This window comes from Chiloscyllium punctatum, chromosome 2 (assembly GCF_047496795.1).
Source record: "Chiloscyllium punctatum isolate Juve2018m chromosome 2, sChiPun1.3, whole genome shotgun sequence".
Classification (NCBI taxonomy): Eukaryota; Metazoa; Chordata; class Chondrichthyes; order Orectolobiformes; family Hemiscylliidae; genus Chiloscyllium; species Chiloscyllium punctatum.
The window spans coordinates 157182239-157207015 of record NC_092740.1 but is presented as its reverse complement, the minus strand read 5'-3'; the positions used below and the strand labels follow the sequence as shown (position 1 = coordinate 157207015).

The 24777-nt window shown below is 44.3% G+C and overlaps 1 protein-coding gene across 1 annotated transcript in view; it reads left to right on the top strand.

Annotated features, from left to right (window-relative positions):
- Positions 1-24777, top strand: part of LOC140492176 (fibrillin-2-like) — a 320148-nt gene that overhangs the window by 104350 nt on the left and 191021 nt on the right. The window contains exon 8 of the mRNA XM_072591036.1: positions 13204-13329. Within this exon, the coding sequence (XP_072447137.1) occupies positions 13204-13329 (126 nt within the window). The remainder of the gene's footprint in view (positions 1-13203; positions 13330-24777) is intronic.

Here is a 24777-nt window from a genome sequence, read left to right as displayed (position 1 = left end):
GGAATGAATTTAGAGGACCACGGAGATAGGGTTGGAGGGGGGGACTAGCTGGGTGGCTCTTTCAGCGGCCGGTACATACACAATGGGTCAAATGGCCTCTTTCGGTCCCGTAAAATTTGGGCAAAAGTGATCTTGGATAGATCTGTGAAATAGGAAAGGCTGAATCTGTCAGTAATTTTGCTATCTGTCTGCTCTTCTTTCCATTCAGTGTGAGGGTCAAAGTGGGCGGTGTCAACTTCTGGCCATTTGTTTTGCACTGTCACCACTGACTTTCTCGTGGTCATTACTTAGAGTTATAGAGGTGTACAGTACGGAAACAGACCCTTCGATCCAACCCGTCCATACCGACCAGATATCCCAACCCAATCTAGTCCCACCTGCCAGCACCCGGACCATATCCCTCCAAACCCTTCCTGTTCATATACCCATCCAAATGCCTCTTAAATGTTGCAATCGTACCAGCCTCCACCACATCCTCTGGCAGCTCATTCCATACACATATCACCCTCTGCCCCTTAGGTCCCTTTTATATCTTTCCCCTCTCACCGTAAACCTATGCCCTCTCGTTCTGGACCCCCCCACCCCAGGGAAAAGACTTTGCCTATTTACCCTATCCATGCCCCTCATAATTTTGTAAACCTCTATAAGGTCACCCCTCAGCCTCAGACGCTCCAGGGAAAACAGCCCCAGCCTGTTCAGCCTCTCCCTGTAGCTCAAATCCTCCAACCCTGGCAACAACCTTGTAAATCTTTTCTGAACCTTTTCAAGTTTCACAACATCTTTCCGATAGGAAGGAGACCAGAATTGGACGCAATATTCCAACAGTGGCCTAACCAATGTCCTGTACAGCCTCAACATGACCTCCCAACTCTGTACTCAATACTCTGACCAATAAAGGAAAGCATAACAAACGCCTTCTTCACTATCCTATCTACCTGCGACTCCACTTTCAAGGAGCTATGAACCTGCACTCCAAGGTCTCTTTGTTCAGCAACACTCCCTAGGATCTTACCATTAAGTGTATAAGTCCTGCTAAGATTTGCTTTCCCAAAATGCAGCACCTCGCATTTATTTGAATTAAACTCCATCCGCCACTTCTCAGCCCATTGGCTCCCATCTGGTCAAGATCCTGTTGTAATCTGAGGTAACCTTCTTTGCTGTCCACTACATCTCCAATTTTGGTGTCATCTGCAAACCTACTAACTGTACCTCTTATGCTTGTACAACTGGCTGTCATTCACGTCTATTCCACATTTTAAATATGTTATACTACGGAGGCCTGGCACTAAACCACGGTGAACTCTGCTGATCAGGGTTATCCAGTTAGAATTACAATGGTTGATTGCCTTCACTTCCTATTGTTGAGTCAGGAGTGAGACCTTTCATTTTGTACATAGGTCACATCCAATAGTTTCTAACAATCAAGACAGATATAGCAGCGATCACATTACATTCATTCATCAACTCTTTTGAGTCTTCAAAGAAGTTCAAAAATGTTGGGTTGTATGTTCTGCCTTTCAGAGCCTTTTAAATATGGTTGAGTTGCTTTTATGTTGAAATAACAAAAGGATGACATTGTTTAAGTGTGCTGTATCCTTTATTACTTTTATTCATCACGTTTCTTTCAAGTTAATACGTCGGGCTGAACCTATGAGTTTTTTTTTGCTGTGTTTTTTTAAGTCGCTTTGAGTTTTTTGGGAATGATTCATGCCCCAAAGCCCAGTGAGATTTCTTGCTGAATTTTATGAAATATACCTCATTAGTAACCGACCACACTCATGAGCATTCCTCATGTCCGATTCTATCTCCAACTGACCACATGCCGGTCACAGAACCACACCAAGTGAGTATTCACCAAAAGGCCAGCAAATTAGGCATTCATTTTACTGGCATGGATATGCGATCAGAAACTCAATGCAGGGTTAACTCTAAATTGCTTGTGTGTAATCTAATTCAGCCTCAGATAAATATGTAGTGTTAGATTTCTTCACACATTTAAGGTAGATTTTGAATGTTGCTAAAAGGAGGCAAGAAAAAGAACAATACATCACAGGGACAAGCCCTTCGGCCCATCAAGTCTGCACTGATTCCTATTCCTTATTTAGTTCTGCTATTATTGACCACACATGGTTTCTATCCCTCTGTTTGCCTCCCGTTCATGTGTCTATCAAGGTAAGCCTAAATGTTGCTAATGTGCCTGTGTCCATCACCTCCATTGACAGTGTGTTCCAGGCATGCACTACCCTCTGCGTGAAAGATTTTCCCCACAATTCTCCTCGAAACATTCCCCCCTTCACCTTGAACCTGTGCCCCCTTGTAGTTGACCTTTCCAACTGGGAAAAAGCCTCTGTCTACCTACGCTATCTGTGCCTGTCTATAATTCTGTAGACTTCTATCAGATCATCCCTCTGTGATGACAATCTGGGTTTATCCAACCTCTCCTTATACCTAAAATCCTCCAGACCAGGCACCATCTTCATAAACCTTTCCTGCACCCTTTCTAAATCATCCACGTTCTCTTATAAATGTGGTGACTAGAACTGCATGCAATATTCCAAATGTGGCCTAATTAAAGGTTTACTTAGCTACGTTTTGAAGCATACCATCTTGCACTTACTGGGGCTAGCACTCAAGAAGAAAACTTGAGAACGGTGACAACAATTTACTCAGCATGAGAAAAGAATGCTGAGTGGTTGGGCCATCTATTCTCATGCTGTTGGGAGGTGCATTACTTGCTACAGTATTCCTAGCGGCTGACTTTCTCTTATCGCCATCATGTTTATGTGGTGAGCCCAGTTGAGTTTCTGGTTACTGGTCACCCCTAGGATGTTGAAGGTGGGGGCATTTCGTGATGGGAACGCTATTGAATGTTAAGAGGCAATGGTTAGATCGTCTTTTATTGGAAATGGCCGTTGCCTGGCATTTGAGAGCATGAATGTTGCCACTTGTCTACCCAAATCTGAGATAATAAAGGAAATATTCAACCTTTCAAACCAATAGAAATGGACAAAAGGTCTGAATTCCGTAGGTGAGGTGAGAGTGACTGCCCTTGACAACAAAGCCATACTTGGCCAAAATTGACAGGAAAGAGCCCCAGAAAGACTAGAGTCAATGGGAATCAGAGGGAAAATGCCCACTGTTGAATTTATACCTGGTACAAAGGAAGTTGGTTCCTCCCTGCACATTGTTCAGCACCATGTATGAATTCTCCAAACTGAAGCAGTCTTTATCCAAATGCAGCAAGACCTGGACAGCATCCAGGCATGGGCTGACAAGGGGCAAGAGCATTAATTTCAATGCCAGACAATGACCATTTCCAATTAGAGGTAATCTGACTATAACTCTTTGACTCTCAGAGGCATTGCCATAACTGAATTCCCCATGAGCAACATCCTGGGGGTTACCATTAACCAGAAACTAAACTGGACTGGCCATCTAAGTACTGGAAATATGAGGACAGTCAAAAGTTATTTTTTCCTCTTTCTACCTATGTCATTGGTACCTGTGTGGACCACAACAGTTGGATTTGTCTCCTGCCACTCCAGATTCCTCTGTAGTCCAGCTGAGAGATCCTGAACCCAGGCACCAGGCATGCAACAAAAGTCTTTGGAACTCTTGATCCTGGCCATAGGGAATGGTGTCCATTCCCCTGACAGTACTATATCCAGTTACAGCTACATTTCTCTTTTCTCCCCCCCCGCCTGCCTTGAATGACTCCCTGGTCAGTTTTCTCATCTTCGCTATAACCCTCACTCTCATTCACGGAGGGAGCAAGAATCTCAAACCTATTAGACAAGCTGAGGAGCTGACTCTCCTTCAGTACTACCTCCTGGATCCCTCGACCTGCATCTCTCGAAGTCACACCCTTCTGTCCCTGACCACTGACCAAATTCAAGGTTGTTAATCTAAGGGTCTCAATCACTGGGTTCACCTCTCTCTACACAGCTTCTTGCTCTGATGCTGCAATCCCTTCCCGTTTGGTTTTGTTTGGATGAAGGTCTGTTGGAGGTGAGCAGCAGGCTGAATTCACCAGGTGCCTGCCCTGATTTCCATTTCCAACAATTCTCAATGAAGCTCATTACAAAACAACATAATAGAGTCATTAACAAGGCACTTAACAAGTACAAGAATGATTCCCTTTAACTGGCATTTCACTGCTCCCTGGGGGGAAACCAGTTTACTGCTCAGCAAAAGCATCAAAGATGGCACAAGATGGTCCAAAGGTCAATGTAGGCTTCACTGGACTTCCCATTCTGAATCTGCCACAGATTGCCCCATCCTCCCCATGTTGTTCAAACCCCTGTAAGATTTCAGTCCAGACTCTGATCAAAGCGAGTGTATTTGTATTCTTCTGTGCATTGGTTATGTAAAAGAGCATTTTAAATGTATTAAGCATGTGAAAATGTTTACTGAAAGTGTACACATGCATGTAACAGTTAAGTATATTACAGAATTTAACTGCACTATCTCGAAGATGTGTATATAACATACAAAATCACCTTTTAAATACTCTTGGCTCAGCAGTAAAGTCAGAAAGCACCTCGTTATGTCTTAACCAACACTGTTCTCATTGACCCTCAGGTGACAGATAATAGTTACAAAATAGTAACAGAAACCTTTCTGTGAAACAACGATGTACAGTAAATGTTCCATAGAGTATTCATTTCAACCAGTCGTGTGGTTTGGCAACAATGGTTAAATTTGCTATTTGTTGGATCACTATTCAGAACTCACTCCAAATTCGAGTGAGGTCTAGACACAATCAATTTTTACTTAATTTTTGTGACCCCCTTTCTTTCAAACTTCCTTTTAAGTATAGTTTGCTTGATTATATTCCTTCTGTCGTGTTTCTAAGCATAAGCATTTGTTACAAGAAAAAAAAACTTGTTCCTTTTTGTAGTGCCTTTCTCAACCTTAGAATATTCAGAAGTGTTCTGTAGCAAAGTATTTCTGAAGCGAAGGCATTTTTATAAAAAGGAAACTCATGGAAGTAAAGTTCCCTTCCTTTGTTAGTCTGTGCCATCTTATCTCTATTGTGGGTCTGATGCTTCACGAGTTGTACAGATAATGAGTGAAGCCACTGATTACCAGTTTTCATGAAAAAACTGGATCACTAAATTCACCAATAAAAGGGCACAGTTCTATGTAATGAACTTGGGTTTGACATTTTCAGTCACCATAAATCAGTAATACTCTCTGTGGAGAGCAAATACTACCACTGTGTAGCCAACTATATTTAACGCCAACTCAAGGACACCTCTTCCTACTGCCCCCTCGGCCATGACCCCACCCCCCATCACCAAACCATCATCTCCATACAGAACCTCATCACCTCAGGAGATCTCCCACCCACAGCTTCCAACCTCATAGTCCGGGAACCCCGCACTGCCCGGTTCTACCTCCTTCCCAAGATCCACAAGCCTGACCACCCTGGCCGACCCATTGTCTCAGCATGCTCCTGCCTCACTGAACTCATCTCTACCTAGCTTGACACTGTCCTATCCCCCCTAGTCCAGGAACTCCCCACATACGTTCGAGACACCACCCACGCCCTTCACCTCCTCCAAGTCTTCTGCTTCCCTGGCCCCAAATACCTCACCTTCACCATGGATATCCAATCCCTCTACACCCCCATCCGCCATGACCAGGGCCTCCAAGCCCTCCGTTTCTTCCTCTCCCGACGTCCCCAACAGTATCCTTCCACCAACACTCTCTTTTGTTTGGCCGAACTGGTCCTCACCCTTAACAATTTCTCCTTCGAATCCTCCCACTTCCTCCAGACCAAAGGGGTAGCCATGGGCACCCGTATGGGCCCCAGCTATGCCCGTTGGCTATGTAGAACAGTCGATCTTCCGTAATTACACCGGCACCACTCCCCACCTCTTCCTCCGCTACATTGATGACTGCATTGGCGCCATCTCGTGCTCTAGCGAAGAGGTTGAGCAATTCATCAACTTCACCAACACATTCCACCCTGACCTTAAATTTACCTGGACTATCTCTGAGACCTCTCTCCCCTTCCTGGACCTCTCCCTCTCCATTAATGACGACCGATTTGAGACTGACATTTTTTACAAACACACCGACTCCCACAGCTACCTGGATTACACCTTTTCCCACCCTACTTCTTGCAAAAATGCCATCCCGTATTCCCAATTCCTCCGCCTCTGCCGTATCTGCTCCCAGGAGGACCAGTTCCATCACAGAACACACCAGATGACCTCCTTCTTTAGAGACCGCAGTTTCCCTTCCCACGTGGTTAAAGATGCCCTCCAACACACCTCCGCCCTCAGACCCTACCCCCAACCGTAACAAGGACAGAACGCCCCTGGTGCTCACTTTCCACCCAACCAACCTTCGCATAAACCAAATCATCCGCCGACATTTCTGCCACATCCAAACAGACCCCACCACCAGGGATATATTTCCCTCCCCACTCCTTCCCGCCTTCCACAAAGACCGTTCCCTCTGTGACTACCTGGTCAGGTCCATGCCCCCCTACAACCCACCCTCCATCCTGGCACTTTCCCCTGCCACCGTAGGAACTGCAAAACCTGCGCCCCCACCTCCTCCCTCAACTCCATCCAAAGCCCTAAAGGAGCCTTCCACATCCATCAAAGTTTTACCTGCACATTCACCAATATCATTTATTGCATCAGTTGCTCCCGATGCCGTCTCTTCTACATTGGGGAGACTGGGCGCCTCCTAGCAGAGCGTTTTAGCGAACATCTCTGGGACACCCGCACCAATCAACCACACCGCCCTGTGGCCCAACATTTCAACTCCCCCTCCCACTCTGCCGAGGACATGGAGGTCCTGGGCCTCCTTCACCGCCACTCCCTCACCACCAGACGCCTGGAGGAAGAACGCCTCATCTTCCGCCTCGGAACACTTCAACCCCAGGACATCAATGTGGACTTCAACAGTTTCCTCATTTCCCCTTCCCCCACCTCACCCTAGTTCCAAACTTCCAGCTCAGCACTGTCCCCATGACTTGTCCTACCTGCCTATCTTCTTTTCCACCTATCCACTCCAACCTCCTCCCCCCTGACCTATCACCTTCATCCCCTCCCCCACTCACCCATTGTACTCCATGCTACCTTCTCCCCACCCCCACCCTCCCCTACCTTATCTCTCCACGCTTCAGGCTCTCTGCCTTTATTCCTGATTTTGCCCGGAATGCCGATTTTGCTGCTCTTCAGATGCTGCCTGAACTGCTGTGCTCTTCCAGCACCACTAATCAAAAATCTGGTTTCCAGCATCTGCAGTCGTTGTTTTTACCAACTATATTTTATAAGGGACCCTCAAAAATGTTGCAAGCTTATCAAGTACATTGCTGTGCGTCAGGAGTCACATTTAGGCTAGACCAGGTAAGATTGCCTTCCCAAAAGGATGTTAGTGAACCAGATGGGCTTTTCCAACAACCGACAATGGAATCATGGTCAAATCTTAATTCCAGATTTTTATTTTATCTGGTGGGATTCAGACACAGGTTCCTGGAGCATTATATGGGTCTCTGGGTTAACAGTTCTGCAATAATACCATTAGGCTGTCCCCTCCCCTGTTGGCCAAGAGAACTTCCTTCCATTTTTTGAATAGTGCAGAAAGATCTTTAATGTACACACTGAACACAGTCATCACAGGGCCTGGATTTCACACCTCATTTAAATCATAGTTCTTTAACAATCCAGGAGACCTTTGGTATGCAGTAAGCTGCCAGTTTAGAACATGTTATTGGAATGAAGCTCAAATCTTCAGATGCAGTACTGCTACAAACTGAACTAACCAGACTGACCATGGTTAATTTGGGTCACGCAGACCTCATGTGGAATACAGCTACCAAATCAGACGTTAACTGTTAATTGATTTTAGCAAATGCTCCAATTGCCAAGCAATAATGTCATTTGAAACAGCCAAAGAACCATATGGAATCATTGGATATTTGCCATACAGAAGCCATTTGGACCATTGTGTCCCCTCTGGGGGAGTAACTCTGCTAGTTATTTGGGGAGAGTCTGTGATGTAGCGGTAATGTCACAGGGCAGTGTTCCAGACCCTGCTTAATGATCTGAGGTCAAGGGTTAAAATTCCAACATGGCAGATATTGAAAACCTGGAGTCAAAGGTTAGTCTAATTATGACCAAGTGTTAATTGACATAAAAGTTCACTAATATCATATAGGGGAATAAATCTTGCTATCCTTACATGGGCTGCTCTATGTGACTCCAGGCCTACAGAAACGTGGTTGACTCTTAAATGTCTCTGGGCAATTAGGGATATAAAATAAATCCTGATCTAGTCAGTGACAGCCACATCCCGAGTATAAATAAAGTCCTTTCTTCTTTGATTTAACCACTAACCTGATCTGCTGATCATATGCCCACCTGGAGAGGCATGTGGTGGTTCGCTGTTACAGTCATAGAATCATAGAGATGTACTGCACAGAAACAGACCCTTCAGTCCAACCTGTCCATGCCAACCAGATATCCCAACCCAATCTAGTCCCACCTGCCAGCACCCGGACCATATCCCTCCAAACCCTTTCTGTTCATATACCCATCCAAATGCCTCTTAAATGTTGCAATCGTACCAGCCTCTACCACTTCCTCTGGCAGCTCATTCCATACACATATCACCCTCTGCCCCTTAGGTCCCTTTTATATCTTTCCCCTCTCACCCTAAACCTATGCCCTCTAGTTCTGGCCTCCCCCACCCCAGGGAAGAGACTTTGTCTATTTATCCTATCTACATCCCTCATGAATTTATAAACCTCTATAAGGTCCCCCCTCAGTCTCCGGTGCTCCAGGGAAAACAACCCCAGCCTGTTCAACCTCTCCCTATTGTTGGTGTTTCATCATCATGCATCGATTGGTGACCCTTAACATCACCACATCATCATCATCAGAGTATTCTTCCTCACTAACTCCATGCCTGATAAGTAACACTGTGATCAGTAAAGATGTTGTATGACCTGGACTGGTTGCAAGTTCCAAAAGCCTTTGCTGGAATTCAAGTATTTGTATTTCTGACTCCCACTCTCTGCTCATTGTGCAGCTTTGATGGATCTCTTATCTGTTAACTTATTGTATATCACGTTCATTCTCATCTGTCTTTGAAGGAGAATGTGATGTGTCTTGGAATGGTTAAAGTTAAAAATCACACAACACCAGGTTAAAGTCCAACAGGTTAATTTGGAAGCGCTGGCTTTCGGAGCACTGCTCCTTCATCAGGTAGCTGTGGAGCAGGATCATAAGTCTCAGAATTTATAGCAAAAGATTACAGTGTCATGCAACTGATACAGTATATTGAACAAACCTAGATTGCTGTTAAGTCTTTCATCTTTTAGAATCTGTTGTAGATTCGGTTCATTAATATGTAAATCCCAGAACTTCTTTGAAGTCACTTTCTCGAGATAACTGAAGGGTTCATGTCACACTACAGGTGACCCCACTACAGTACGTATACACACACACACACACGTCTATCATTCTGTTTTGTTTAAAAATCACAAAATCTGCAGGCAGTCAATGCAGGCGGTCAATCCATGAAACATTTTATAAATTCCCATTTTGGAAATAGAACCAGTCTAACTCAAGACAGGGATATAGACAGACTCTAACCTCACACTTTTAATGCATTAACTGAGCTGAGATGTCACCTTTTTTTTAATAAAACCTTAAATTATCTTGGGAATGTGACTTGAAAGAAGTTCCAGAATTTATATATTAATGAACCAAAACCTGCGATCCATTCGAAAAGATAAAAGACTTAAAAGCAATCTAGGCTTGTTCAATATGCCGTGTCAGTTGCATAACACTGTAATCTTTTTCTATAAATTCTGTGTCTTGTGATCCCTGGTCCTCAGCTACCTGATGAAGGAGCAGAGCTCTGAAAGCTAGTACTTCCAAATAAATCTGTTGGACTATAATCTGGTGTTATGTGATTTTTAACTTTGTACACACTAGTCCAACACCAGCTCCTCCACATCTTGGAATGGCTAAACAGTTAGTTGCTAGGTAAGGGTACTTGAATGTGCCTGGCATTAATTGTACTGGGGATGGTAATCACTTCTCCATACAATTTGAAAATCCTGCTCAAGTTGTCCAACATTTAATAATTGTTGATTTGACATTGTGGGCCATATGTTCCATTACACCATTGGAGTGTGCATTGTGGAACAATGATTTTTGTCACTCCCACTTCGTACAGATGTTTTAAACTAGTTTTGCCAGTGTTTGAATCCATTGTTGGACACTATCTGAATCTGTGCAAATACAACCAAGTACAATCTCTCTAATCTGTTCTATTACTGAAGTATGTCTAGGCTAACATTCAGCTTGTAGTTTACAATAGAGGAGCAGGCTTCCATTAGTGTGTCGTGCTTCGAGTGATCCAAGGTCAGATTGAGTATGTGGTCTTTCTACCATCAGGGCATATGCTATGATGCATATCTCTTAAAGGCATACTGACTGTAAAACATAATACAACACACCGCCTATTCCAAGCACACACTGTATAGATTCACCACTCTCTGGCTTAAGATGTTTCTCTTTATCTCCGTTCTAGAGGATCTTCTGGTGTCTTGTTTTTTGTTTTGCTGACCACCTTAAATCTTTCATACACCCTCTATAAAGCCTTTATATCCTTTTTAAAATGTGGTGCTCAGATTGGACATAGAGAACTGTGTAAGACTGAACAAGGTTTAATAAAGACTCATTCTAACCGACTTTTTTTCTGGACTCTGTGCCTCTGTTTATAAACCCATATGGCTTTATAATTACTTTCTCAGCTTGTTCATCCACCGTTAATGATTTGTGTGCACATCCCACAGGTCTCTATGTTCTTGCACTTCCTTGAGAATAGTGACCTTTATTTCATATTACCTCTGTATCAAACCAAAACGTACCACTTCACACCTCTCTGCACTATGCTATGTATGTGTTTGTCCCATCCACCAGTCAGGCTTCATCCTTTCAAAGGTCATCACTATGCTCCTCATAATTCGTCATGTTTCTAACTGTTCTGTCAACCACAAATTTTGAAATTATGCCCTGCACACACAAATCTAAGTCATTCGTTTATACTAAGACAGTTGTGCCTTGATTGCGCTGCTGTTCTTGGAAGAGTGTAGAGCATCTTTTACATTTACCTAAACAGACAGACAAAAGTTCAGGTGAGTTTCTTATCCAGAAAGCAGGATCTCCAAGAGTGTAGCATTTCGACAGTTCAAGTGCCTGCTGGACCCTTTGCTCAAATCTGGGAAGGCACTTTGAATCCACAACCTCTTTCTTTGTGTCAAGACCCACACTATTTGTATGAAAGTACACTGCTATACATTTAATGACATTTTTAATAACTTATTTTACCCTTGGGATTTTTTGATTATCAAAGTACAGATTATCGGTGTCAGTGTGATTCAATGGCAGTTCATCAGTTATTACAATGAATACTTAGTTGAACAGATGTGAACTGCAGAAAAACAAACACTTTGCATCAGATTTCCTATATGTTGGAAAGAAAAAGTTAAACTTTGCTTCAAAGTTTCTTGAAATAACATTAACTGCTACTGAGCATTTAACTATTAAATATTACAATCAATGATTGAAGTCCAGATCTAATTCTGTTAATTGAAGGGCTCCTTGGCCTAAACTCACATTGGCTTTCTTCATGAAATTCCTGTTGCCCTGCTTGGCACCTCTGCTCCATTACTCAAGCACTTCTCTATTTAGACATTACCACAAAATTCAACTGTGTAATGACCGTCATGAATCACAGCTGCCAAGTGAGTGCACTGTTTTATTTGGCATATACAATAGGATATTAATACATGAGTTAACTTGGAGACTTGTTTCACATTTTCTGCTTCAGCTTTTGAAGACATTTCCAAACATATCTGTTTTCAACATCCTGTAGGAAAGGAGACAACACTTGCCCTTATTTTATGGTGTTTCGGGCCTCCTCCATCTAGCTTGTTTTTCCTCCCCCTAACATCTGTCTTGGATATTTTCAAACATAATTGCCTGCTCTTTGCCTTTAGACAGTTACTGCCTTGTCATGTGAATTGTGCTTTCTTGAAAAGAGGAGTTAAAGCTGTTAGTATTTGCATAAAAGGGTATTGAAGATGTGGATTATTTTCCAAATGTAGTAAACTGATGGTTAGAACATCAGAACATTTGTAATAATAATGTTTAACCACATGTACTATATGTTCTGAGAAAGAAAGTACTCTTGTAAACTTGAATGCCAAGTATACTTGTACAAAACCTCATAAGGTGACCATGACACCATCCAATGCAGTCTACACTTCATCTTACAAAACCTGAAAATATTCTACGTCCATATGATGATGTCCCCTCAATAACTGTGATTAACCAACAAGCAGGAAATTTGATGTCAATGCAGTTGTACTCATGAGAGCTGTGGGGTGGAGTCCTTATGTGTATTCAAGACTGAGATAGATTATTGATTAATCAGGGAATCATGGAAGACAGGGAAAGGGAAGGAAAGTGGATGTGAGGAATGTTGAATCAGCCATGATCCTATAGAATGACAGAGCAGTATTCCTATTTCTCATGGTATTATGATCTTATGCTTTCTTTCTTCACGTGAGGTGTTGAATACAAGAACATGAATATAATACTACCTAAAACACTGGCTAGACCACAAATGGCACTTTATATACAGTCTGGTCACATACAGGAAGGGCAAGTACAGAGGACATTTACAGGAATGTTGCCAGAGCTTGAAGTTGTAGCATGAGGAAAGATTGGATATGATGGGGTTGTTTTCCTAAGAATGAATGAGACTGATGGGTGACTTAATTGTGATGTATAAAATAGTGAGAGGTTTGGAAAGAGTGGACAAGTAAGACTTGTTTCTCCAAGCAGAGAGGTCAGTTAACAGGGAGCACAGATTTAAAGTGATTGACAGAAGGGTTAGAGGGGACATGAGGGAAAATGTTTTCACTCAGAGGATGATGCGTCCAGATTTGGATGTAAGTAAATCTATTCAAAAACCACACCCACTGCTGTTAACGATGATCGTTCACTTGGACTTTAGGGGTGTCTTGATATTCTAGGTATCTAGATTTTCAGTTAAGTTCTTGCAAATGTAGCAAATCCATCATTCATAAAGACAGGTCCCATCTGGTTATAATTTTGTATAATTCACTGACTTCTTTTCCTTTTTTTGTTTATTTTTCAGATATTGATGAATGTCGAAACATCTTTGGTGTCTGTGATAGAGGCGAATGCACCAATACTATTGGCAGTTATTACTGTACCTGTCCCCATGGCTATGTAACATCTGCAGATGGTTCTCAGTGCATCGGTGAGTTTAAAAAATACACAAACCTGAGCGATAATATTCTAAAAGTGAAAACAAAAGTTTGCCAAGTACAATAACCATTTCTGTTGTTCTATTTGTTTTGGGCAACCTTCTGAGCAATTGCTTTATCAATGAAATATTTCTCTATAAATTACTCAAAGGAATGTTCTGAGAGGGAGACCTGTGACAGGATTGAAATAAATGGTTATTTAGACTGAAGGATTGTTATTGAAATCATTGTAGAACACCAGTTATGTGACATAAATCATTAATTCCTGCCAGTATTATGAATAATTTATTTTCATTATCTTAAATGTAAGTCTATTATTCGATAACTTTATTGTTGTTATCAAGCAGAAGAGAAAGTCCTATTGGAAGGATGTTGTGAAACTTGAAAGGGTTCAGAAATGATTTAGAAGGAATTTGCCAGGGTTGGAGGGTTTGAGCTATAAAGAGAAGCTGAATAGGCTGGGGCTGTTTTCCCTGGAGCATTGGAGGATGAGAGGTTACCTTATATAGGTTTATAAAATCATGAGAGGCATGGATAGGATAAATAGACAAGTTCTTTTCCCTGGGTTGTGAGACTCTAGACTTGGGAGCATAGGTTTAGGGTGAGAGTGGAAAGATTTAAAAGGAACCTAAGGGGCAACATTTCACGCAGAGAGTAGTATGTATATGGAATGAACTGCCAGAGGAAGTGGTGGAGGTTGGTACAATTATAACATTTAAAAGTCATCTGGATAGGTATATGAATAGGAAAGGTTTAGAGGGATATGGGCCAAGTGCTGGTAAATGGGACAAGATTACTAAAGGATATCTGGTCAGCATGAATGAGTTGGACCGAAGGGTCTATTTCCGTGCTGTACATCTTAATGACTCTGTGACTTTAGGTAGTTGAAAAACAGAAGTACTGAAAAAGCTCAGTTGCTCTGGCAGCATCTGTGGGGATAGAAAAACCAAGATAACGTTTCAAGTCTGATAGCTCTTCTTTGAAACTTCAGACTAAAGGACATTGGTGGGATTTGAAGCCTTCACTGTGTTTTTCTCTCTCTCTACAGTTCCTGCTGAGCTTCTCCAGAAATTTTGTTTCTATTTCAGATGGCCAGTGTCTGCAGTCCTTTTCATCTGTTCAAGCAGCAACATGTAAATATTTTGCTAAATGGTGATAATTTAATACAATGGAGCTTGGAAGATGAAATGGTTGGAAGGGCAGAGCAATGGCAGATGAAATTGAAACCTGATCACTGTGAGGTGGTGCACTTTGGAAGAAGCAACAAGACAAGGGAGTACTCAATGAATGGCAGGACAGTAGGAAGCTCAGAGGAACAGCGGGACATTGGGGTGTTCAACCGCCCCAAGGTGGACAGGGCAGGTTAATAGAGTAATTAAGTAGGCTAATGGGATGCTTATCTGAAACAGTCATGGCATAGATTACAAGAGCAGAAAGGTTATGTTAGAGCCGTACAGAACTTTAGTTACTCCACTGCTGGAGTACTGTGTGCAGTTCTGGTCCCTGCAATGTTGGAAGGATGTGATTGCAATGGAGGGGCTGTAGAGGCGATTCACCAGGATGTTGCCTGGGATGGAGCTTGAGTTGTTTACTTTGGAGCAGAGAAGGCTGAGGGGGGGTGGGGGGGGGGGGGGTGGGGTGGGGGGGGGGGTGTTGGTGGGGTTGCTGATTGAGGGGAGTAAGATTATAAGGGTTATGGACAGGTTGGATATCCCCTTAGTTAAAGGATCAATAACAAGGGTGCACAAATTTAACCTAAAAGATAGGAGGTTGAGATGGGATTTGAGAAAAAACATTTTAACCCAGAGTTGGTAGCAATCTGGAAGATACCTCCTGAGAGGGGAGTTTAGGCAGGAAATCTTAAAATGTAGTTGGATGAATACTTGAAGTATCATAACATTCAAGGCTATGAACCTAGTGTAGAAAAATGTTACTAGTGTACTTTTGGCAGTACAGACTTAATGGGCTGAAGGGCCTCTTCTGTATGATATGATTCTATAAAGAATTTATCAAGGTGTACAGTATACAGGTAATACTTAAAGTGTTGGCAATCTAATTGAGTTATAGCCAATACATTTTACAAGTTCATGTTTTAGGAACAGCGTTCCCTATTCACCAACTGCATTGCAAACAATTTGCATTAACAAAAGACGTGCTATATCAGAGCTGACAGTAGTCCCAAAGGACCATTCTCACATTAGAGAGAGATAACAGGTGGGGCTTTAACCTGAGGGTCACCATGCCTCAGGCGAGGGGAGAGGTTGAGAAGGAGAGTCTTTCATGGTGACCTCAGCTGGTGTCGGAACTGAACCCATGCAGTTGGGCATCTCTCTGCATCACAGACAAACTCTCCAGCCAACTGAGCTAATTGACCCTCACTTGAGAAAAGAATGCTCATTACTTTTGGTGAATTGAACCGTTGTGTTACACTATCACATCTAGCGAGGTCAACAAACTTAGTACAATAGATTTTGACAGAATATTATGATTTGTACGGGAGGGTGGCACAATTTCCTTAGCAACAGATACCATGGGATGGCACATGGCAGGATTAATGGCAGGATGAACATACACAGGTTGTAAATGGGTAAGCGAACCGATTGATAGGTGGTGAGAGTCTTTTTGTACAAAATAAACATGAATTTAGACCAACTGAATTTGCGAGATTCTGGATTAGTGGTGCTGGAAGAGCACAGCAGTTCAGGCAGCATCCGAGGAGCAGTAAAATCGACGTTTTGGGCAAAAGCCCTTCATCAGGAATACAGGCAGAGAGCCTGAAGGGTGGAGAGATAAGTGAGAGGAGGGTGGGGGTGGGGAGAAAGTAGCATAGAGTACTCCCCAAGTGAGTGGGGGAGGGGATGAAGGTGACAGGTCAGGGGGGTGAGGGTGGAGTGGATTGGTGGAAAAGAAGATAGGTAGGTAGGACAAGTCCGGACAAGTCAAGGAGACAGTTACTGAGCTGGATGAGGCGTTCTTCCTCCAGGCATCTGGTGGTGAGGGAGCGGCGGTGAAGGAGGCCCAGGACCTCCATGTCCTCGGCAGAGTGGGAGGGGGAGTTGAAATGTTGGGCCACAGGGCGGTGTGGTTGATTGGTGCGGGTGTCCCGGAGATGTTCCCTAAAACACTCTGCTAGGAGGTGCCCAGTCTCCCCAATGTAGAGGAGACCGCATCGGGAGCAACGGATACAATAAATGATATTGGTGGATGTGCAGGTAAAACTTTGATGGATGTGGAAGGCTCCTTTAGGGCCTTGGATAGAGGTGAGGGAGGAGGTGTGGGTGCAGTTTTTGCAATTCCTGCGGTGGCAGGGGAAGGTGCCAGGATGGGAGGGTGGGTTGTAGGGGGGCATGGACCTGACCAGGTAGTCACAGAGGGAACGGTCTTTGCGGAAGGTGGAAAGGGGTGGGGAGGGAAATATATCCCAGGTGGTGGGGTCTGTTTGGAGGTGGCAGAAATGTCGGCGGATGATTTGGTTTATGCGAAGGTTGGTAGGGTGGAAGGTGAGCACCAGGGGCGTTCTGTCCTTGTTACAGTTGGAGGGGTGGGGCTTGAGGGCAGAGGTGCGGGATGTGGACGAGATGCGTTGGAGGGCATCTTTAACCACGTGGGAAGGGAAATTGCGGTCTCTAAAGAAGGAGGCCATCTGGTGTGTTCTGTGATGGAACTGGTCCTCATGGGAGCAGATACGGTGGAGGCGGAGGAACTGAGAATACGGGATAGCATTTTTGCAAGAGATAGGGTGGGAAGAGGTGTAATCCATGTAGCTGTGGGAGTCGGTGGGTTTGTAAAAAGTGTCAGTGTCATGTCGGTCATCATTAATGGAGATGGAGAGGTCCAGGAAAGGGAGGGAGGTGTCAGAGATAGTCCAGGTAAATTTAAGGTCAGGGTGGAATGTGTTGGTGAAGTTGATGAATTGCTCAACCTCTTCGCTAGAGCACGAGATGGCGCCAATGCAGTCATCAATGTAGCGGAGGAAGAGGTAGGGAGTGGTGCATGTGTAATTACGGAAGATCAACTGCTCTCCGTAGCCAACAAAGAGACAGGCATAGCTGGGGCCCATACGTGTGCCCATGGCTACCCCTTTGGTCTGGAGGAAATGGGAGGATTCAAAGGAGAAATTGTTAAGGGTGAGGACCACTTCAGCCAGACGAATGAGAGTGTCAGTGGAAGGCTACTGTTGGGGGCGTCGGGAGAGGGAAAAACGGAGGGCTTGGAGGCCCTGGTCATGGCGGATGGAGGTGTAGAGGGATTGGATATCCATGGTGAAGATGAGGCATTGGGGGCTGGGGAAATGGAAGTCTTGGAGGATGTGGATGGCGTGGGTGGTGTCTCGAACGTATGTGGGGAGCTCCTGGACTAGGGGGGATAAGACATTGTTGAGGTAGGTAGAAATGATGCCCTCCAACGCATCTCATCCACATCCCGCACCTCCGCCCTCAGACCCCACCTCTCCAACCGTGATAAGGACAGAACGCCCCTGGTGCATTCCACCCTACCAATCTTCACATAAACCAAATCATCCACCGACATTTCCGCCAACTCCAAAAAGACCCCACCACCAGGGTATATTTCCCTCCCCACTCCTTTCCGCAAAGACTGTTACCTCCATGACTGCCTGGTCAGGTCCACGCCCCCCAACAACCCACCCTCCCGTCCTGGCATCTTCCCCTGCCACCGCAGGAATTGCAAAACCTGCGCCCACACCTCCTCCCTCACCTCTATCCAAGGCCCTAAAGGAGCCTTCCACATCCATCAAAGTTTTAATTGCACATCCACCAATATCATTTATTGTATCCGTTGCTCCCGATGCGGTCTCCTTTACTTTGGGGAGACTGGACACCTCCTAGCAGAGCGCTTTAGGGAACATCTCCGGGACACCCGCACCAATCAACCACACCACCCTGTGGCCCAACATTTCAACTCTCCCTCCCACTCTGCCGAGGACATGGAGGTCCTGGGCCTCCTTCACAGCCGCTCCCTCACCACCAGATGCCTGGAGGAAGAACGCCTCATCTTCCGCCTCAGAACACTTCAACCCCAGGGCATCAATGTGGACTTCAACAGTTTCCTCATTTCCCCTTCCCCCACCTCACGCCAGTTCCAAACTTCCAGCTCAGAACTGTCCCCATGACCTGTCCTACCTGCCTATCATCTTTTCTACCTATCACCTTCATCTCCTCCCCCACTCACCCATTGTACTCTATGCTACTTTCTCCCCACCCCCACCGTTCTTTAGCTTATCTCTCCACGCTTCAGGCTCTCTGCGTTTATTCCTGATGAAGGGCTTTTGCCCGAAACGTCGATTTTACTGTTCCTCGGATGCTGCCTGAACTGCTGTGCTCTTCCAGCACCACTAATCCAGAATCTGGTTTCCAGCATCTGCAGTCATTGTTTTTACCTAGTTGAATTTGCGTGATGTTTATATTCTTGACAGTCAAATCCTGAAGATTGAAACACACCATGAAAGAATATATATCTATGGCTTGCCAACCATTCCAACATTCACTGGTTGCGTAAACAATGTCACCCACTCTACATTATTCAATGTGGAAAGTCAAATGTAATACAGATTCAGATGTAGCTTGAGTCGATCCATTGAATGGAAGACAATGAGATTTTGAGAAAAAGAACAGAGATGAATTAAGTTACTCCAACAAGATATTTTTTCAGTGTTAAGACACAGAAAGGCCGTAATGTTTTGACTTGTAAGTTAATGAAAATTGATGTTTAGATTCTGTTTCACTGTGGATTCTCGTCAAAATGAACCCACACTATTAATGGTGCTATGTTAATTGGGAACTGCACAGATTGGATTAGCTTTTGTCTTTCTTTGAGAAGTAGTAATTAATATGAGCTGGAAGTTATTTGAATTCAGTCCAGATCAACAGCTTTCATGCTGTCGGGGGCTTGCAAGAAAACAGAAGCTTATTTCAATTAGAATGCATTAGGAAAGCCTTGAATCAAGAATGTTTCCTTCCACTATGGGTTTTGTGGTAATGGGAACCAACTAACAATTCACTGTGATACGATGCCAGAATAAAGATAATTGGTTTATGCAATATAAACACAGGAGAGATCATGATCAGCCTGAGTCTGTATTACAGTGCAGTCACCTTAGGCAAACCAGCCTGCAGAGATTAACTCTGCTAGTGCAGCTTGGTATTGTTGCAGCATGGAATATCACCTTAAGAGGTACTGGGCAATTATTCATTGCATTACTGCATGGCCAAAAGAGAATGTCACTGGCTGTTGGATACTGCAAGGTGATGTTTTTCTTTTCAATAGATGGTCGGACGTTTTTTGTATTGTAGGCCCATAAGGCAGTGAATAAAGGTGAACTATTTAACAATGGTGTCATCACATCGGACAGCAATCCCATCTTTATTCAACCTCTCGATTCATCTGTATGCATCTCCCAGATCACTTTGAGTACAGGGACCAAAAGCAATCTCGTTTTTCTACATCGGATTCACATTATTACCTTACTTTCCTAATGCTCATTCACTTTGTAGTTACTGGGAGGCTGCCAGCCTTTCTTTATTTCACCTGACTCTCTGACTGCACACTCACTTTACCATTAACTCACCAACACCTGGCACACCAGCCTCATAAGTGCTTTCCTGGTGTGCAAGGTGACCACTACTCGGTTACAAGCTGCAAATTTCTTGCATTGCTTCTGTACATTGCTGAGAGAAGCAGACAGCTTGACAAAGTTGGCAGTACTGAATAATTAAGGGGAAGAGCAGTCACTGCGCGGCATTGTGCTGCATCAATATCATACTTGCAGCACATGTTAGGGTGGAAAACACACTGCAATAACTCCAGGCAAATACACACCTATGAAACTCAGATGGAAGCAGTCCATCATCTGTGCTGTGGGTTGCTGACACTGTCATCAAGGGGTTGGGTCCATTTCCAGTCCAGGGCCAGGCCAGAGTCAGTCAGGTCTTTGGACCTTCCACAGCTTAGACCTTAAGACATAGGAACAGAAATTAGGCCAGTCGGTGCCACCATTCATTCATGGCTGATAGGTTTCTCAACTCCATTCTCCCAGTTTCTCCCCGTAACCCTTGATCCCCTTTACTATCAAGCACCTATCTCAAATGACCTGGCATCTACAGCCTTCTGTGACAGTGTGTTCCATAGATTCACCACACTCTGCCTGAAGAAGCTTAGGGACCAATGTCTTTGCAATTCAGCGGACTGGGCCCATAGTCAGTCCTGCAGAGCAAATGCAACCAGTCCAGGGATTACAGCCAGGTTCTTTGGGGCATGATTGAGTCATTGGGCTGGGTGGCATTGTGTTCCAGTATTTCCTGGAATTAGACAAAGGGAGGGGAGTCTGGTGGAAGTGAATGGAGGAACACCTAGTAGAGATCCATGAACAGGAGAGGTGGCAATGTGTCCCCAGTGAGTGACTGGGAGGCACAGAGGGCAAGAAAGGTTAGTTTGGGAGGGCAGGGGAAGAGGGGGCTGAGAGGCATTGAGTGGAAATGATGCATGCAACTGTGAGAGTAGCTGTCCATGACCCTTGGTGAGAGCATGTGCAGTGACAGAGTTCAAGCGAGTGGTGACTCAAGAGCGTGGAGAGTGGAAGGTCATTAACCTGCTCTTTGTCAAGCTTTGTGCACCTTTTCACCCAAAACACAACATTGACCCAGGCTCCTCATTTCGTGTGATGTAGCTTCCTGTGGTAGGGAAAATCTTCTAGGAGAAAGTGAGGACTGCAGATGCTGGAGATCAGAGCTGAAAATGTGTTGCTGGAAAAACGCAGCAGGTCAGGCAGCATCCAAGGAGCAGGAGAATCGACGTTTCGGGCATAAGCCCTTCTTCAGGAATGAGGAAAGTGTGCCAAGCAGGCTAAGATAAAAGGTAGGGAGGAGGGACTTGGGGGAGGGGCGCTGGAAATGCGATAGGTGGAAGGAGGCTAAGGTGAGGGTGATAGGCCGGAGTGGGGGTGGGGGTGGGGGCGGAGTCGTCAGGAAGAAGATTGCAGTTTAGGAAGGTGGTGCTGAGTTCGAGGGTTGGGACTGAGACAAGGTGGGGGGAGGGGAAATGAGGAAACCGGAGAAATCTGAGTTCATCCCTTGTGGTTGGAGGGTTCCTAGGCGGAAGATGAGGTACTCTTCCTCCAACTATCATGTTGCTATTGTCTGGCGATGGAGGAGTCCAAAGACCTGCATGTCCTTGGTGGAGTGGGAGGGGGAGTTGAAGTGTTGAGCCACGGGGTGGTTGGGTTGGTTGGTCCGGGTGTCCCAGAGGTGTTCTCTGAAACGCTCCGCAAGTAGGCGGCCTGTCTCCCCAATATAGAGGAGGCCACATTGGGTGCAGCGGATGCAGTAAGTGATGTGTGTGGAGGTGCAGGTGAATTTGTGGCGGATATGGAAGGATCCCTTGGGGCCTTGGAGGGAAGTAAGGGGGGAGGTGTGGGTGCAAGTTTTGAATTTCTTGCGGTTGCAGGGGATGGTGCCGGGAGTGGAGGTTGGATTGGTGGGGGGTGTGGACCTGACGAGGGAGTCACGGAGGGAGTGGTCTTTTTGGAACACTGATAGGGGAGGGGAGGGAAATATATCCTTGGTGGTGGGGTCTGAATGGAGGTGGCGGAAATGATGACGGATGATACGATGTATCTGGAGGTTGGTGGGGTGGTAGGTGAGGACCAGTGGGGTTCTGTCCTGTGCTAGGGAAAAGGACTGCTGTGCTCTCCACCACCACATCCATCAAAACCCCCATATCCCTGACCACAAAATGGGGAGAGAGCTTTCCTTTAGACATGTCCTTGGCGATAGTGATAGAACCCCACAATGTTGCAGGGTGGGCAGGGGGGCACGGGTTCAGTTGCTGGGCCTGGAGTGGTATGGATCTAGACCTTAAATATGGTGTCAAGTTGCATAATTAATGAGGTGAAGAGCGTAAGATTTCTCACAAAGAATTGCTTCTCGTCTCAATAGACCAGGCACAATCAATCTCACATGACAGTACACAGCAACTGAAACTGGGAAAGTTCCATTCACAATTTCTATGAGAGAATGAATAAAATAAAATGAAGGAGTTTCTGCTGGATCAGATGTGTTACATAATGCAAATTGAACTGACCACAACTAGTGACAGCACTTTGGGCAATCTGCCTTGCTAATAGCCATTTTTGTCAACTGGGCCCTCCTCAAGTGATTTGACTTTTAAAAAATATATTTGCAAACATTGAATTCAATATCCCGATACAGTATCGCAATTCTGGTTGTCCAAAAACTGGATTGTCTAAACACCAGGCAGCTTTGGAGTGTGCAATATACCAATTTTAATTGATTAAAATAGAAAGAACTTACCCAAGCAGCAGGTCTCGATGTGGCATCAACCCACTGCAGCTCTAGACAGTTATATCCTTCACCACTTGTACTCCAGTCTTTTCCTGTGCTCTGAGTGACCTTTCACCCCATCTGAACTGGCTTAGCCTGAGCTGGCCACACCCTGCAATTAGCCAATCAAAACTTCAGTACATTTCTCTAAAATCTGGTACAGCCTTGATCTTGAGGTCGCTGGTTTTAAGATACTCCACCTGCAGATTATTTCAACTATGTGCTGTGTAGTTTACACAGTTTGAACATATTGCTGATTTTGTACCATGTGTAAGGTGTAGGGTGTAAGGTGTAAGATGTCATTGTTGAGAATGAAGCAGTCTTTGCTTTTGGCACTTGGTGACCAGGTTAGTACAGAGTCAGGGTGGCTTTCACCTCAACAAGCTGGAGGAAAGTGGTCTCAGCTCAAACAGCCTGTTTAACAAAGGATTTCTGTAATGGGGATTAGGTCTTTCATTAATGTCCAACAGGCTTCATGCTTGCTTTGGATGGCCACCCAGATACCAGGAGAATGGGGAGGATGCAAATTGCACAGATATTTTGGATACAACTCATTACATTGCTTAAAATATGCTACGATATTCTGATGTTTACTCTGAATGTGTCTGGAGGTAACTTCACATATTATTGCTGATGACTCAGACATTTCTTCAGTGACCCATCTTGGAAATTGGAATATATATAGCGATTTGCACAGCTCATACAATTTTCCAACCATTCACCTTGATAGATGGAAAATCTGAATTCTCAATCTGTGCTGCCATCACATGGAATTTTGCACTGGGAGTGTTAATTTGCAAAATTTACCCCATCTGCTTTATCCTCAGGAGAATAATTCTTGTACAACCGTGTTATGTTTCCATTTTCCACATGAGGCATTTTCATCGCCTTGTGAATGAAGCTGCCAATTCACTCCCAATATGTTTTTAATTATGAGCTGTTTGGTGTTTGTGGATTGGTGCCCACTAGGAACAGGGCGAGAGCACTTAGTTCTTTATAAGTGTCGAATTATTTCAGTTAGTAGGAAAAGTGTGTTTTCATCACCTTTATCCCTCCTTCCCACATCATTGTTCTTTTTCTCTTCAGCATGTCTGTTCATTCTCTCTCTCTCTCTTCTCTCCTTGCCTTTTCTGGTTTCTCTCACCCTCCTGTGGGGCTGCTTCTCTTTCAGTCTTGTGTTCATTCAAGGTAGACATTCAGAATTTCATCTCAACCTGTTCTTCCTGTTTGCAGATACTGACTGACTGTAATTTCCAGTACTTATTGTTTGTTTATTTCAGCTTGACAGTAGTTTCGTGATGAAGGGCTTTTGCCCGAAACGTCGATTTCGAAGCTACTTGGATGCTGCCTGAACTGCTGTGCTCTTCCAGCACCACTAATCCGGAATCTGGTTTCCAGAATCTGCAGTCATTATTTTTACCGAGTAGTTTCCATTATTAAAGTAAACTGGAATTAAGCCTACCCCATTGAAACAAAAGTTAATATTTTACCAGTCCGCTGCACTATTATGTTCTATACACTGTGTAATGTTTATTTGTATTTTGAGTTCAAATATTTGACAGTATTTTTATACATTCTGTTTACGTAAACATCATTAAATTATACAAATCATCATAGAATAGTTACAATGTAAAGGAACCCCATGCTGTGGCAATGTACCTAGTCTCCCAGAGAAGGAAAGATAATATTTTACAGAAATACAAAAAAACTGATTAATGCTGTGCACTGCAAAGACTTTCTTGTGTATCTGGACAATGCACCAAATGATTCCTGCTATCGTAGGAGAGAACAAGAGCCAATCTCAGTTATGGCGACTGCGTATACCAAGGCACCTACCATCCACCTCATTGATGTTCTTTAGGGAAGGAAATCTATTGCACTTATCTGGCCTTCAGGCAAACATCAACATGCTTGACTTGTAACTGCCTTTTGAAACTGACCAGCAAACCATTTAGATGTATTTCAAACCACAGTAGAAAAATCCAATCAAAATAAAACAGGACAAATGATCCAGGATCAACCCAGGCACTGGATATGACATCGTACTCCCAGGGTCCAAGCTAAGTCTTTAAAACCCTCCATACT